Source organism: Vombatus ursinus, unplaced genomic scaffold (genome assembly GCF_900497805.2).
Source record: "Vombatus ursinus unplaced genomic scaffold, bare-nosed wombat genome assembly UNPS02014959.1, whole genome shotgun sequence".
Classification (NCBI taxonomy): domain Eukaryota; kingdom Metazoa; phylum Chordata; class Mammalia; order Diprotodontia; family Vombatidae; genus Vombatus; species Vombatus ursinus.
This window is the reverse complement of record NW_020954737.1, coordinates 18,670,585-18,686,104: the sequence shown is the minus strand read 5'-3', so window position 1 is coordinate 18,686,104 and position 15,520 is coordinate 18,670,585. Positions and strand designations below refer to the sequence as shown.

General features: G+C 39.3%; 1 protein-coding gene across 1 annotated transcript in view; it reads right to left on the bottom strand.

The window, feature by feature from the left end:
• Positions 1-701: 701 nt before the first annotated feature.
• SPSB4 (splA/ryanodine receptor domain and SOCS box containing 4) overlaps positions 702-15,520 on the bottom strand; it is a 146,428-nt gene continuing 131,609 nt past the window's right edge. The window contains exon 3 of the mRNA XM_027845221.1: positions 702-2,290. Coding sequence (XP_027701022.1) covers positions 2,163-2,290 — 128 coding nt within the window. The 3' untranslated portion in view covers positions 702-2,162. The remainder of the gene's footprint in view (positions 2,291-15,520) is intronic.

Sequence of the window (15,520 nt, the reverse complement as noted above, 5' to 3'; positions counted from 1 at the left end):
ACCTGCTCTGTGCCAGACACTGTGTTAGGTACACAAAGACAAAAATAAAATAGCCTCTGCCTTTAAGGAACTGACATTCTGGGAATATAGCATTATCCATAAGAAAGTAAAAACAAAGTATGTACCTAGAAAGTAATTTCAAGAGTCAGTGCTAATAACCGGGACCATTAGGAAAGGCCTCATGTAGGAGATGGCACCTGAGTTGTGCTTTGGAGAACGATAGGAATTCAAAGAGGTGGTGATGAGGAGAGTGCATGAAACATCTTCAGTGTCCTTTTTGGAAAAGGAGGGGCTAGGACTAGATTATCTCCCAGGTCCCTTCCAGTTTTGACATTCTATAATTATATACCAAAAAAATGTTTCTGACTCATAGTCAGAAGGGAATGCATTTTGAATTATTTTCCTGGTTGCAGGGATGGTTTTACACTATGTAATTGATATGAAACCGTATCCTCATCTTTATGAATGAGGCCAAGCATTAGCAAGTTTGGCTTGGATTATGGGGGAGGGATGGGAGTTAAGACATGATGGCATCCAGGATTTGAGATTTTGTGTACACAGCGAATAGAGCAAAACTAACTGTCTTAAAAGGGGGCCAACCCCTTTATTATTATCACCGGGCTCAACCAGCTAAGCTAACCAAAATGCCTCTTCCAGTGCCATACCCACATAAGGAATAACTGACAGACTGAACAGCAGACTTTATTAGAAACGCTTCTTATTCATCAGTAAATTCACATTAAAAACGCTGAAGGCAGCTCCATCTGAATATTTGACATCCCGCCATTACAACAATTTCCAGTTAAAAACTAGACCAGGCAGATAATTTGAAACATGTAAGAAATGCAAATAGGAAGCAGCATCTTAAAAATATATATAATATGTATATTATATATATGGACTGAGCTTGGAAAATGAAGGATGATACCTTAAACATTCCACCCTTCTAGTTACAAGGGGCCCAAGGTTCCTAAACAGATAAATAAACAATAGAACACACATTCTTTTAGCATATGTTAGAAATTGGGGGCTGAGAATTCAGAATTCATTTAAAGTAAAAATAATACTTTGCTTTAATAAAGATATGTAATTGCAAGGCTGGCCCTATATTTAAGTCAGCAGGTCACCGGACTTGGGAGTGTGATTTGAGAGTCATAGAAAAGGCCCATCCTCCCACTCTTGCCTCCAAATATCGACCCCAACAGCTGCCAAAGCTGAAATTTCACCATTTTTTCCTTTAGGTTCAGCATTGCCCCACTCAGGCTTCTTTTTAAAATTCAAACTTCCCCCAGGTGGAGAAATATAATGAGGATGAGTTTATTAGCTCCTTCCTCTTTGATTGCTGTGAGGGGGGTTGCTAGAGAAGAAGTAGGTAGGGGACTGGTATTTAAATAGGGGGAGGGGTGGTTCAAAATGGAGAAATAAAGGGAAGGGAAAGTATAAGGGGGGAGGGCTGCCAAAAATAATTTGCCACCCTAATGATTTTGTTGAGGGCTAGCCCTTTCAGTCCCTAGAGAAGGACTGCATTCTAACCTCTAAATGGTGACCAGTCCTCCTTACAAATTATGCAGAGCTGGGAAGGAGCTGGCCTGGGCTTGGGAATCACTAGAACACTGGCACTTAGCTGCTTTCATCATCCATTATTCAAAGGCAATTGTTTTTCTTTTTTTGTTCCTGCTCTGTACAATCACCCTCAATATATTTGAAACTGGGGCAAAGGATAGAAAGTCTTCTGCCCAAATGTTTTATTCATTCTTTTGAATTAAAAATATGCTTTTTAATCAATACACTGATAGCATCCCTGTCTTGGTTGGGTAGGCAAAGCCTCAAGGCAGGGAGCTAACTGGTTTCTCTAAGCTCCTTATTGAGGTATCTAGCTTTAGAGGTCACCTTTGAGGATGGCAAACACTGTTGGCAACTCACATTTATTTCCAAAGTCAGTTAACAAATCCCAATTGTTCACATTATCTAACAGCTCCCACACTGTCCTGTTGAACTGATTTAAGGGGGGGATGCCCCATATACATATATATAGATATATATTTTTTTAAAAATTAAATTATGGTCAAGTGTCCACTGAGACTTTGCTTCTGATGTAAACAATTCATTGTGCCGGGTGCATTGCTTTAGTCTATTTTGAGTCCAGAAGGGCTTCAGGCTTCTTACTGGTACTGGAGATAGTTTTTCAGAGACTGAGGCAAAGGCAGAGATTCTATTTCATGCAGGCGTTCCCGACCAAGGGCAAATCGAATTGATCTTCGGCACAGGTCCATTAGGGGCAGGGGCTCCGCTGAAACATAAAAGTGAGAGAGATTCAGTATCATCAGTAGCATTGCAGGCACTTAGATATATTACCACTGCCTATGGGAGAGGAGAGATGCAGTAGGCCTATTTAAGAATGATAAGGCTGAAAGGAAGAGAGCTTAGAGAATTAGGAGGGATCAGGAAAGTTCATTCTTATGCCACACTTGTTGCTGTCTCCTTGTGCCTTTGCTCATGTCACACATAGGAGCACAGAATCAAAGATACAGAACCAGAAAGGGCTTCATGGATTATGTAACCCAACACGCTCATTTTTACAGTTGAGAACCTGAGATCTAGGGAGGGGACGTGTGACTTGTCACTTAAATTACAATTAAATAAATGAACCAGGATTTTAACCCAGATCTTCTGATTATAAATCTGGTTCATCATGCATTACCCCTTACCCTTTTAAAAAAAATTGTATTCATCTATTTTAATTGTGTAACACCTTTATTTTAACACCACCACTCTCCCCACTCAGTAAGGCAATCCCTGTAACAATGAAAAAGAAAAGTAGTTTAGCAAAGGCAATGAACAAGTCAACTGAGTCCGAAAGTATATTCAATAATTTAAGCCTGTGTTCCCCAACCCTTACAGGGACGTACAACTCTTAACTTTTCTAAGGCTAAGACACTTGGTCAGTACAGTTACAAAGCATTTGGTTTCTTCTTCTTTTTTTTTTTTTGGTATTGTTTTTTCCAACCACTTTATCGTCATTTTGCACATATTATAGGAAGGGGCAGCTGAGTGGCCCAGTGGATAGAGTGCAGGGCCTGGAGTTAGGAAGACTCATCTTCCTGAGTTCAAATCTGACCTCAGATAATTCCTAGCTGTGTGATCCTGGGCAAATCACTTAACCCTCTTTGCCACAGTTTCCTCATCTGTAAGATGAGCTGGAGAAGGAAATGGCAAACCTCTCCAGTATCTTTACCAAGAAAACCACTAATGGGGTCAAGAAGAGTTGGACAAGTGAAGAATGACTGAAGAGCAACTTTGGATCGTAGAGTTGACCCTCAGAGTGCATCTACTCTACAGATGTTTAAACAGATGCAGGTTAAATGACTTACCCAGTGTCACAGAGGTAGTTAATCACTGGAGGTGGAATTTGAACCTAAAGTCTTCTGATTACAGAATTAATACTCGTTCCATTGTATTATAATGACTTGCTGGTATTTTTTATCTCTGCTTACTTCAACCTGCTTCAGTTCTTATAAGTAATTCCTCTGCTTCTCTGAATTTTTCATATTGGTCTTTTTTTTTTAGGCATAGTTCATTCTTTTACATTTAAGTACTGTAGTTTTAGTCATTCTATTGATGGACGTCTATTCAGCTTCTCTTTCTTTGCTACCACAAAAAAATGCTGTTAACACGTATTTGGATTATATAAGACCTCTCCTTGGGGTATATGCTTAGCAATAGGATCCTTGGGTCAATAAGTATGGATATTTTAGTTACTTTTAATGCATAATTCCAAATTGGCTTTTAAGGATGGTTGGGCCAAGTCAAATCCCCACCAAAAGCATATTGGTGCGCCCATCTTTCTATATCTCTTTCCACACGGAGAAGGAAATGGCAAAGCACTCCAGTATCTTTGTCAAGAAAACCCCAAATGGGGTCAGGAAGAGTCAGACATGACATGACATGTAACGACTCAACAACAACAATCTTCCACAGCCTCTCTAGTATTGGGTATTTCCATTTTTAGTTACCCATGCTCTCCTATTCTTTATTTTTTCTTTTTGGTGAGGCAATCGGGGTTAAGTGACTTGCCCGGGGTCACACAGCTAGTAAGTGTTATGTGTCTAAGACCAGATTTGAACTCACATCTTCCTGACTGCAAGACCAGAGCTCTATCCACTGCACCACCTAGCTGCCCCCTCTCCTATTCTTTTTAATCAAGATCCTACTTCTTCTTTAATGTCCAGGTATAGGGATAAGAACACTGAATTTGGTGTCCAGTTCTGGTTCTGCTCCTTCCTATGTATAAGTATGACTTTGAGAAGTCATTTAACTGGGTCAGAATTTCAGATTCCTCATTCATAAAATGAATGGTTGGACTACACAGTCTCTAACGTTGCTTTTATGTCTAAATCCTGAAATCTGGTAAGTTTCAACTGTCTCCATGAAGACTTCTTTGACTTCACTAGCCAAATCCTTCAATATTTACATTCTTCCCAAATTAGTGTTTATTAGGTTGCTAATCCAGCATTCCTTCTTATGTGCTTTTTAAACTAGGTTACAAATTCCTTGAGGTCAGGAATGATGATTATTTGTTATAAACCAGTAAGATTGCAGCATCTTACATCACATCTGAATGTGGTTAAACCACAAAAGACAGATACTAAAATTGTCATGTAATGGAAAGAGTATTGAATTTGAAGTCAAAAGAGTTGGGTTCACATCTTGACTCTACCACTTGCTAGCTATGTAACCTTGGGAAAGTCCCAAGCCTTTTTGAAGTTTAGTTTCCTCATCTGTCAAATTTTGGGGATAATATCATTTTAAGAATTAATACATCAAGGCCCTTTCACATTCATTATTTCATTTGGTTGTCAGGAGGTTTTTCACACACAGTCAAGTGAATTGCCCAAGGTCACATAGTGAGTTAGTAGAATTGGCTCTCCCACCTTTCCCTTTTTTTCCATTTCCATACCCCCAAACTAGGCTAGGATCTTCATCTCACACCTAGATTACTCTAACACCTTCCTATTTTACCTGTTTCCATATTCTTCCTCCACCTAACCCATAATTCCCATTTCTCCCAGATTAAGCACCCCAAAGCACATCTTTCATCTTGGCACTTCCCACAACCTCTCAAAAGGCCAAGAGTAAATAAAAACTCACCACTGGGTATTCAAAGCCCTCCACAAAGTGGACTTCGACTACCTTTATTGATAACTACTGTCAGTAATGACAACAACAATGAACAACAAAGACAAACATTTCTTTGGCACTTTAAGGTTTGCAAATAAATGCTTTAGGTGTTATCTCAGATCTTTTATAATTCAGTGATACTGGCCTCCTTGCTGTTCTTTTCACACCATATGTCATCTCCCAACTCTGGGCATTTTCACCTACTATCCTCCATGCCTGAAATGTTTTCTCTCTTTTTCTCTTCCTCCTGACTTCTCTGGCTTCCTTCAAGTCTAATCTAAAATCCTACCTTCTATAAGAGGCTATTCCCCTATGCCCAAAGGGCAATCAAACTGTTTATACCTTTTCATCCAGCAATACCATTAGTAGGTCTGTATACCAAAGAGATCATAAAAAAGAGAAAGGAACCCACATGTGCAAAAATATTTGTAGCAGCTCTTTTTGTGGTGGAAAAGAATTAGATATTGAGGGGATGCCCATCAATTGGGGAATGGTTGAACAAATTGTGGTATATGAATGTAATGGAATACTATTGTGCTATAAGAAATGATAAGCAAGCAGATTTCAGAAAAACTTGGAAAGACACATGAACCGATGCATAGTGAAGTGAGCAGCACCCAGAGAATATTATACACAGTAACAGCAACATTGTGCAATGATCAACTGTGATTGAGTTAGCTCTTCTCAGCAATACAATGATCCAAGACAATTCCAAAAGACTCATGATAGAAAATGCTATCCATATCTAGAGAAAGAACTGATGGAGTCTGAATGCAGATTAAAGTATACAATTTTTACTTTATTTTTTGTTTTTCCTTTTGCAAAGTGTTTCTTCTTTCATAACATGATTAATATGGAAATATGTTTTACATGATTGCTCATATAACTTATATCAAATTGCTTACTGCCTTAGGGAGAGGGGAGGGAAGGAAGGGAAGAAATTTTAGAACTCAAAATTTTATAAAAAGTGAATGTTAAAAATTGTCTTTACATATAATTGGGAAAAATACTATTTAAAAAAAAAACAGGTCATTCCCAATACCCCTTAATGTTAGTGCCTTCCTTCTGACATGATCTCTAGTTAATTCCATATATATCTTGTGTGCATATTGTCTCCCCTATTAGGCTGTAAGCTTCTTGAGGGTAGATGATTTCTTTTGCCTTTCTTTATACTACCAGCATTTAAAACAGTGCCTAGCATATATAGGTACTTAATAAATGCTTATTTATAGCACTTTGGGTTTGCAAAGTGCTTTATATACATTATCTCATTTCAGCCTCCCCTGAAATCTGTGAGGTACGTACTATAGTTATAATTTTTTTATATAAGGAAACTGAGGTTAAGTGAGTTTAAGTGACCTTCTTGCCCATGGTCACACAGCTAATAATGCTGGGGTGGGGGAAGAGGATTTCTTTTATGACTTCATCTGAATACCTCTCTCCCCTTTTAAGTTATCATATCCCACATTGACTGTGCCACTGAATTAAGTTTAAAAACAAGTATTTGATGAGTATCTCCTATGTACAAAGAAAGGCATTATGCACTATACAGAGCTATCCACAATGGCAATACCATGAAGTAAGGGAGACAAAATATAAGCAAACCTTATGTAACAACAATACATTTAAATAACAGTTAAAGGCATGCGATGTCACAGGAATGTATGTTTTTTGATCTATTAATTTTTAAAAATTATTTTATTTTCCCCCAATTACATGCAAAAACAATTTTTAACATTTTTTTTTTAAATTGAGTTCTAAATTCTCTCTCTCCTTCCCTCTCCCTGAGATGGTAAGCAATCTCATACAGGTTATACATGTGCAATCATGTAAAACATATTTCCATATTAGTCATTTTGTAGAAGAAAACTTGAACAGAAAGAAAGAAAAAGAAAGTGAAAAATAGTGTGCTTCATTCTGTATTCAGATTCCATTGGTTCTTTCTCTGGAAGTAGATAGCATTTTCCATTCCTAAGTTCTTTGGGATTGTCTTAGATCATCATATTGAAAAGAAGAGCTAAGTCATTCACAGCTGATCATCTTACAATATTGCTGTTACTGTGCACAATGTTCTCCTGGTTCTGCTCATTTCACTCTGTATCAGTTCAGGTAAGTCTTTCCAAATTTTTCTTTCTTTCTTTCTTTTTCTTTTCTTTTTTTTTTTTGGTGAGGCAATGGGGTTAAGTGACTTGCCCAGGGTCACACAGCTAGTAAGTATCAAGTGTTTGGTCTGAGGTCAGATTTGAACTCAGGTCCTCCTGATTCCAAGGCCGGAGTTCCATACACTGCACCACCCAGCTGCCCCTCCAAGTTTTTCTTAAATCATTCTGCTCGTCATTTCTTACAGCACAATAATATTCCATTACAATCATATACCACAGCTTGTTCATCGATTCCTCAGTTGATGGGCATCCCCTCAATTTCCAATTCTTAGCCACCAAGAATGTACATGACTAATTGCTAAATCAATTTGGTTAGGCTAAGATATATAACAACAACAAAAACAACTAACATTTATATAGTGCTTACAGTGCCAGGCCCTGTGCTAAGTGCTTTACAATTGTTATCTCATTTGATCCCCACAACAAACCTGAGAAGTAGGTGCCATTATCACCCCCATTTTGCAGATGAGGAAACCGAGGCAAACAGAAGTTAAGAGACTTGCCCGCAGGTTTTGTGCTCAAGTCTTCCTGACTCCGAGCCCTGCACTTAATCTACTGTGCCACTAAGTAGTGGGGAGTATTTATATTCCAGTCAAGAACAGCAAGAATGAGCAAGAAGGTAGAAGCTTTGGGATATAAAAGTTCAAGGTCTGATTGGTATACAATGAGGATGAAGCAGAGGATTTGTATTATCTATACAGATCTTATCTAGAGATAAGGCTGGAGACACAGGATACAACATAGGCCCTTCCCTCAAGTAGCTTACCTTCTACTATGCTGAATACAATATGTAAATTTTTTTTTTGGTGAGGCAATTGAGGTAAAGTGACTTGCCCAGAGTCACCCAGCTAGTGAGTGTTACGTGTCTGAGGCCAAATTTGAACACAGGTCCTCCTGACTCTAGGGCCGGTGTGCTCTGTTCACTGCGCCACCTAGTTGTCCCCCCAGTATGTAATTTTAAAAAGCATAAAAAGCACAGTACAGTATAGTGTGATAGGGTCAAAGGAAGGATCCCAACAAAGCATTCTAGTTCAGCCTCACTGTGAAGGGTCATGAATGCCAAGCCAAGGAGTCTGTCTGACTTTTATCCTGTAAGCTGGGGGTTCCCAAACTTTTCAGTGATGAAATCTTGGCCAAATTCTTCTAGTAAAATCCTCTAAAATTATTATATTTAATGCCTAGTATCAAATAACATAAGGTTCATTAAAAAAAGAGGGTGCTTCATGTTTCACTGGAATAGAGTTTCTCTCTCTGAGTGGGAGAGAAAATAAAAGTTAGTTATTAATTTGGGAGGAAAAAAATAGTTAAAGGAAAAAAAAAGGAAAGAAATATTGCTTGTGGGGAGGAGCAAATAGAAGGTGCCAAACTATCCTATGGGCTCTTCACAGCCAAATTTCTAGAAAAAGCTGTCTGTATCTGTGGTCTCTACTTCTCCTCTCATTCACTTTTCAACCTTTTTGTGGTTTAGTTTCTGAACTTATAACTCACAGCTTTCTCTAAAGTTAAAAGTGATCTTTTAATTGTCAAATTCAATAGTCTTTTCTCAATCCCTGCTCTTCTCAAACTTTTTAGTTATTGAGAGACATTGTTGGCCACCTTTTCCTCTTTATCTCTTCATGACACTGCTCTCTCCTGGTTCTCCTTCTACCTGTCTGACCATTCCTTCTCAGTCTCCTTTGCTGGCTGGCCAACCATTATACACCCCTTAATGGTAGTAGTTCTGTAAGGTTCTGTCCTAGGCCTTCTTTTTTCTTCTCATCTTTGTAACCTTATCAGCTCCTGTGGGTTCCATCTCTCTAAAGGTAACTCACTTCTTCACATATCCATATCTGTAGCCCTCTTTCTCTACATCCAACCCAAGGCTTTTCTCCAAGTACAATCCTACATCACCAACTCTCAGTTTCTCTGATACATTTGACCATCCTTTCCTCCTGGGCACAGTCTCTTCTCTAAGATTTTTAAAGTACCAACTATATTCCCAGGTCTCCTGATTCTCAGTCCCTGGTTCTTCCAACAGACCATGCTGCCTCTCTGCACAGTCTGTTTCCACAGTCTCTCCCTATCTTACCCTCTCATTTTTGTCAAAAATAAGATACGACTCTGCTTAACTACTCAATTAGCGCAACTATATATCAGCCAAACAACTACTGAGAAACCAGAGGGAGATAAAAGTTAACTGCTTTCATTCTAAGTCCTCCTGCAGTCATTAAAATTAATCTAGAGCTAAAAAAAAAAAGGTTGGAAACACGTCTTTAGTTTTAAATGTGAAACATAAATCATCTCTCTTGCTCCTGAAGAGACTTCTAAATGGTAAATGCTTAACAACAGAAGCGAATAAAGAAAGCCCTTAAGCTCTTATAACAGCTGCAAAACTTCAAGAATTCAGCCTGTTTTTCTAAGGCAAAATGTTAGCTGATTTCCTCTCTTCCCTTCGTCCTGGAACTCCCTTCAGAACTTAAGTCTTGAGACTGAGATGGGAGCAATCTGATTGGAAGGAGAGCATTTGACTTCTCTGGCAGGGGCGCCGTTCTAAAAAACAATTTTCCTGCCGGGTATTTAAGTGGGAGAAAGCCCTAGATTTAGTGCTACAAGGCATGGTTTCAGATTCTGGCTCTGCTACTTATTTCAGTTTTCTCAGCTGTAAAATAAAGAGATCAGACTAGATTATGTCTAAGAACCCTGCTAGCTTTTATGATGTTATTAATAAATACACAATATATAAAACCTTAAAAGCATCTAATCCAATCACTTCTTTTTACAGATGAAGAAACTGAGATCCAAGGAATTTAAAGTGATTTACTCAACATCACACAGTAAATGGTGTATCTGGGATTGGAACCTAGGTCTTGATTCCAAATCCAGCTCTCGTTCTACTCTGTGTCTTGGAAAGAAAGAAAGTGGGGTAGGGAAAGGTAAGGAAAGGAGGTTAAGAATATATGAAAGGATCACCGGGTCATAGATGCAAAGCTGGAAGTGACCCCAGAAGCCATTTAGTCTAATCCTTTCATTTTACAGATGAGGAAACCGAGATCCAGGAAGCGACTGGCCCAAGGTCACACATATAGTAAGAGTCAGGGATGGAATTGGAAACTAGTTCCTGACTCCAAACTCAGCCTCCATGCTCCATGGAGATAAAGCAAGTGAAGCGGGGGTGAGTAGAGAAAGGACTTTAGGAAGATGGAAAAGGATGATATGGCAAATGTTCAGCAACAGAATTTGCTGTGTAGTTACTCACATAGAAAGCAAAAATCAACGATGGATGGCCTGCCTTTCCCTGGACTTAGCATGGTTTGTCTTTGTATATCTGGGTACACACCACCCCTATCCCCTCTATTTCCATTCACTTATTAGAGCTTCCAAAGGCTAGCACTATTGTCTTGTCAAATTATATTAAACTATATATCAGATACATTCATACTATAGCTAGAGACAGTATAAAATGGGTCCTGAAGGCAGAGCCAATACCCATGAAAACTGTGAAGTTGATGAAATCAATCTTTTGGCCTTCAGCCTCTTATGACCTTTCATCACCCCTCCTAACTTGGCAAGTCAGTTAATATCTTGCTTCTTTACTTCCCCCCCCACCAAAAAAAAAAAAAAGAATTGTTTGTTTTTTGTTCTCAAAGAGGACCATGACATCAGGGAGCACTATGTCAAGCAAGCAAATTGGATTCGAGTGAGAGAGGGCTTTGCAAAGTCACCAGCCTCACTTTTTCCTCCAGAGCCATCTGGGTCCAGTGGTCAGATATAGATCTGGACGACTGGAGATGGCCCCAAGATGCAGTGGGGGACCTTGACCTTTTCAAGGTAAGGTCTTCAACAGGTCTCAATGTGATTGAGGCAATGTGCATTCCGTGATTAAGGATTAATAAGAAATGAGGCATAAAGCTCCGGCCTTGGAGTCAAGAGGACCTGAGTTCAAATCAGGCCTCAGACTCTTGATACTTACTAGATGTGTGACCCTGGGCAAGTCACTTAACCCCGATTGCCTCACCAAAAAAAAAAAAAAATACATCTGGGAGGGGAAGACCCTGGCTAAAACAGAAACAATTGCTATCTACATTCATTCTGAGCCAGTCAGCGTCCAAAGAATAACCAAGTATGGCTTGGCCTGGAAAGCAGTATCCTCATTGGGAGTTTCTGGAACTAGTGAAATCAGAGGTCTGTACAAAAACAAAATAAAACAAAAAAAAGTAATAATAATAAAATAAACAAAATAAAATAAACAAAAAAAAAAGGTAGGCCTTGGGGATGCAAATGCAAAACAGTCCCTGTACTCACTAAGGTTGAATTCCGGGGATGGGAAGCGGGGTGGAGGGAAGAAGAGAAGAGATACATGTAAACAGATAAGTAAATAGAAGACAATTTAAGGAGGGAGATTCCAGGAAAGGGTTCCTGTACGAGGTAGCAGCAGAGCTGAGCCTTGAAGGAAATGATAATTTCGAATCCCATGATGAGCACAAGACAACATACGGGGAGACTTCTCATCCATTTTCTCTGCTTTCCAAATTGACTGCTTGGTTTCTTTAATGGTAACCCACATTGTACCCCTATCCCACTTGCTACCTAGCAAGTCCTGCTATCAGATCCTTAAATGACTGATAATAGGATTTGGCATCAGAGGACCGGAGTTCTAATCCTGACTTTGACACCATGCTGTATGATCTAGGGCACACTTAACCTCTCCGTGTCTGTTTTCTCATCTGTGACATTGGGGAGTGAGGTGGGGCTTGGACTTAATGGCCTTTAAGAACCCTTCAAGCTCTAAATATATGATTCTGTGACATCCTCCTAGGGAGATCTGCATTTTAATATTAACTAAAGCTTTAAGATAAAAGGAGAGAAAAGAACCAGTGGTAGAATTTCTGGTATCACCCTGAATTTTGGGAGAGGATTTTTTTGTTGTTGGGGGGAATATTCAGCCCACATTCATCTGAAATCATACCACATAGCTTAGCAAAGCTTTGGGCACATAGTAGGTAGGTAGTTAATAAATGTTTACTGACTGTCTGACATAGGCAAGCCTAACACTTAAGTACTACTAGGATTCCATCTCTTATTCCTTTCTTATTAGCACTGACCTTTGGCATTAGAATGTCTGTAGATGCCTCTTCTAGGCATGGTAGAGTAATGGAAAAAGCAATGAATCTACAATCAGAAGATTAGAATAGATTGGATTAGATCAGAATCTTCCAATTCCACTCACCAGCTGTGTGACTGACAGCAATATCACTCACCTCTTTGGGTCTCAGTTTCTCCATCTGTAAAATGAGGGGTTTGAATTGAATGATCTCTAAAGGCCCCACCAGCTCTAATATTCTATGAAAGTAGGATCTAGCCAGAGGCAGCTAGGTGGTGCAGTGCATAAAGCACTGGCCCTGAAGTCAGGAGGACCTGAGTTCAAATTCGACCTAAGACCAAACACTTGACACTTACTAGCTGTGTGACCCTGGGCAAGTCACTTAACCCCAATTGCCTTAAAAAAAAAAAAAAGAAACCAGGATCTGGTTTTCTAGAACACCTAATACCATGTCTGTAGGAGGAGGCAGGGTGCTAAATGAATTCATAGGATCACAGATTTAGAGGTGGGAGGACCTTTAGATAGGGGCCATCAAGTTTAACTACTTCTTTTTAGAAATGTGGAAACTGAGGCACAGAGAGTATAAATGAATGACCAAAGTAGTAAGTGGCAAAGCTGGGCATCTGACTCTAAAACCACACAAGCTACACTTCCTCAAACTAATGTGGGCAAATGAGGAAGGCCATCCTTCCCAGGCTATTATAAACTTACAAATCATTTGTAGACATTATTAGGATTCAGGAACCTAACAGGCTATTCTCATGCTTCACCCCAATCTTCCCATCCTCAGCCAGGCATGTAGAAGACATCCTGCCAACCTTTGGAATTTCATTTAAAAAATTATGTGGGAGAACTCAGAGTGAGATCCCTCAGTACAACAGGCATGTTTCACAGGAAACCTAAGGTTTCCTTTTAGGCTGCAGACTCCAAGTGTCTGTCAGAGGCTCAAGGAGGCAGCTGCCTTCCAAGGACTTGTCGTCTCTTTTTTTTGTGAGCTTGCAGACATCTCTTTGCTCTCAGACAAAATCAAAACCACTCTCCAGTTAATGGGCCTTAGTTTGGCAGCAGCTAGATGGAGTTGGACACGAGATGAGTTCTTTTCACTATGTCTTTGTAACCAGCTCAAATTAATCTTTCTTGATACTTGGTCAGAGCTCACCCACACCTTGAAGATCTTTAGGTAGGAAGGACTGACCTTTTATTTAGGTGGAGTGGGCAGTCCCCTGAACATGATGGGGGCAGTTGGAAGCCACCCTTGTTCAAAGATACCTAGAATTCTTTGACCACAGACAAAGAGGTAGGGAGGTACAGTGGAAGGAGCGCTGGATTTGGAATCAGGATCTGGCTCTACTGCCATGTGACGTTGGGCAAATCAATTCCCCTTCTCTGACCTTCAGTGGCTTTATCTGTAAAATGAGGGAGCTGGACCTGTAAGATCTTTTGAATTATCATTCTAAAACTAAATTCTAAATTTTTTCATTTTGTGGTTGACGATAAAGAGGAAAATGCAAATCCTCCTGGGAGAGGGTAAAGACAGTAAACGACTATAATCAGATCCCTTCCTGAGAGCAAGTTTTGTTTTTGTTTTTGTTTTTTTTCTTGTTAGGCAATGGGGTTAAGTGACTTGCCCAGGGTCACACAACTAGTAAATATTATGTGTCTGAGGCCGGATTTGAACTCAGGTCCTCCTGAATCCAGAGCCGGTACTCTATCCACTGCACCACCTAGCTGCTCCCTGAGAGCAAGTTTTGAAAGAGGGATGAAAAAAAAAAGAAATTTATGTGATAACTTTATTATATATTTAAAAGGAATAGCAAGTTGTACATAATAGATTTGCAGTTTCATGTACAATCACTCTTTTTAAAATTCTACTATGTATGGAAATGCTTGTTTTATTTCATAAATTAAAAATAAAAGAAATATAAAAAAAGAAAAAAGAAAGAGGGAGGGTCATAGGATTATAGATTTGGAGCAAAAGAGACCATATAGGTCATTATATCCAATCAGCTCATTTTATAGATGAGGAAACTGAGACCAGAAGAGGTTAATTGAATTGCCCAGGGTCACACAGTGGTTAGAATTTGAACCTAGGTCTTCTGGATTCCAAGGCCAGCACTCTATCTACTATACCATGCTGCCTCTCCAGGAGAAAGCTGAAGGGCGAAGGGCATTGAGTGCATGAAAGGCTGAAGAAGGAATGCCACATAGTAGGGGGATGGAGGAGTCCTGGCGTTTCAAAGATACACTTTGCCAGATTCACAGTTATGTCTGAGGCCAGCCCCAATTGCTGGATTCAGACAATATATGAATCCTTGAAATTATTTTTTTAAGTGTAAGTAAGACACTCAGCATTCCGAGGTTCTCCCACCTCAAAATACCACGTATTAATGTAACAAGTTTCTGCTTAAAAGACAACATGGTGCGCCTGAAAAGACTTATGCAGCTACTTTGCAAAGGTTGTTGAAATTCTACTCCAGATTGAAGTCAATCCACAGAAATTAATTGTCAGACCATCAGCTGGGATATCCTAAAATAAGCTTGACAACAGATCTGCATCATTTGCACCAAGAGGGCTACCCTTTCCCGATAATAACTTCTAGCACTAAAAAGCAAGAAATTTCCTGGATAACAAAAACAATCAACTTGAAAGTCATGAATTTGGGCTAATGGGCAAGGGAGGCCATTCTACATAAGCGACCTGACTCGAATATAGAATATTTCTCAGAAAAAGGAAGCTTGATAATTTTCAAGTAAGAGTACACAAAGTATCTCAAACGCCTAATGAAGTCTTTCTTTAAGGAGGAAGGCGCACAGCTCCTTTGTAAGCAATACATATTGCTGGTGCATAGATTCTGCCAAAGCCTTCAGAAATAACAGTAACTTGGATGTGTGTGTTGCTTTACATACATTATCTTATTTGAGTATAACAGCAACCCTGTGAGATATATATATATATATATATATATATATATATATATATATATATATAGGTATTCCCATTTTACAGATGGGAAAACTGAACCAAAAAGAGGTTCAGTAAACTGCCAACCATGGGAGGCAAGATCAAAGGGTCATAGATTTAGAGATAGAAAGAACCTTA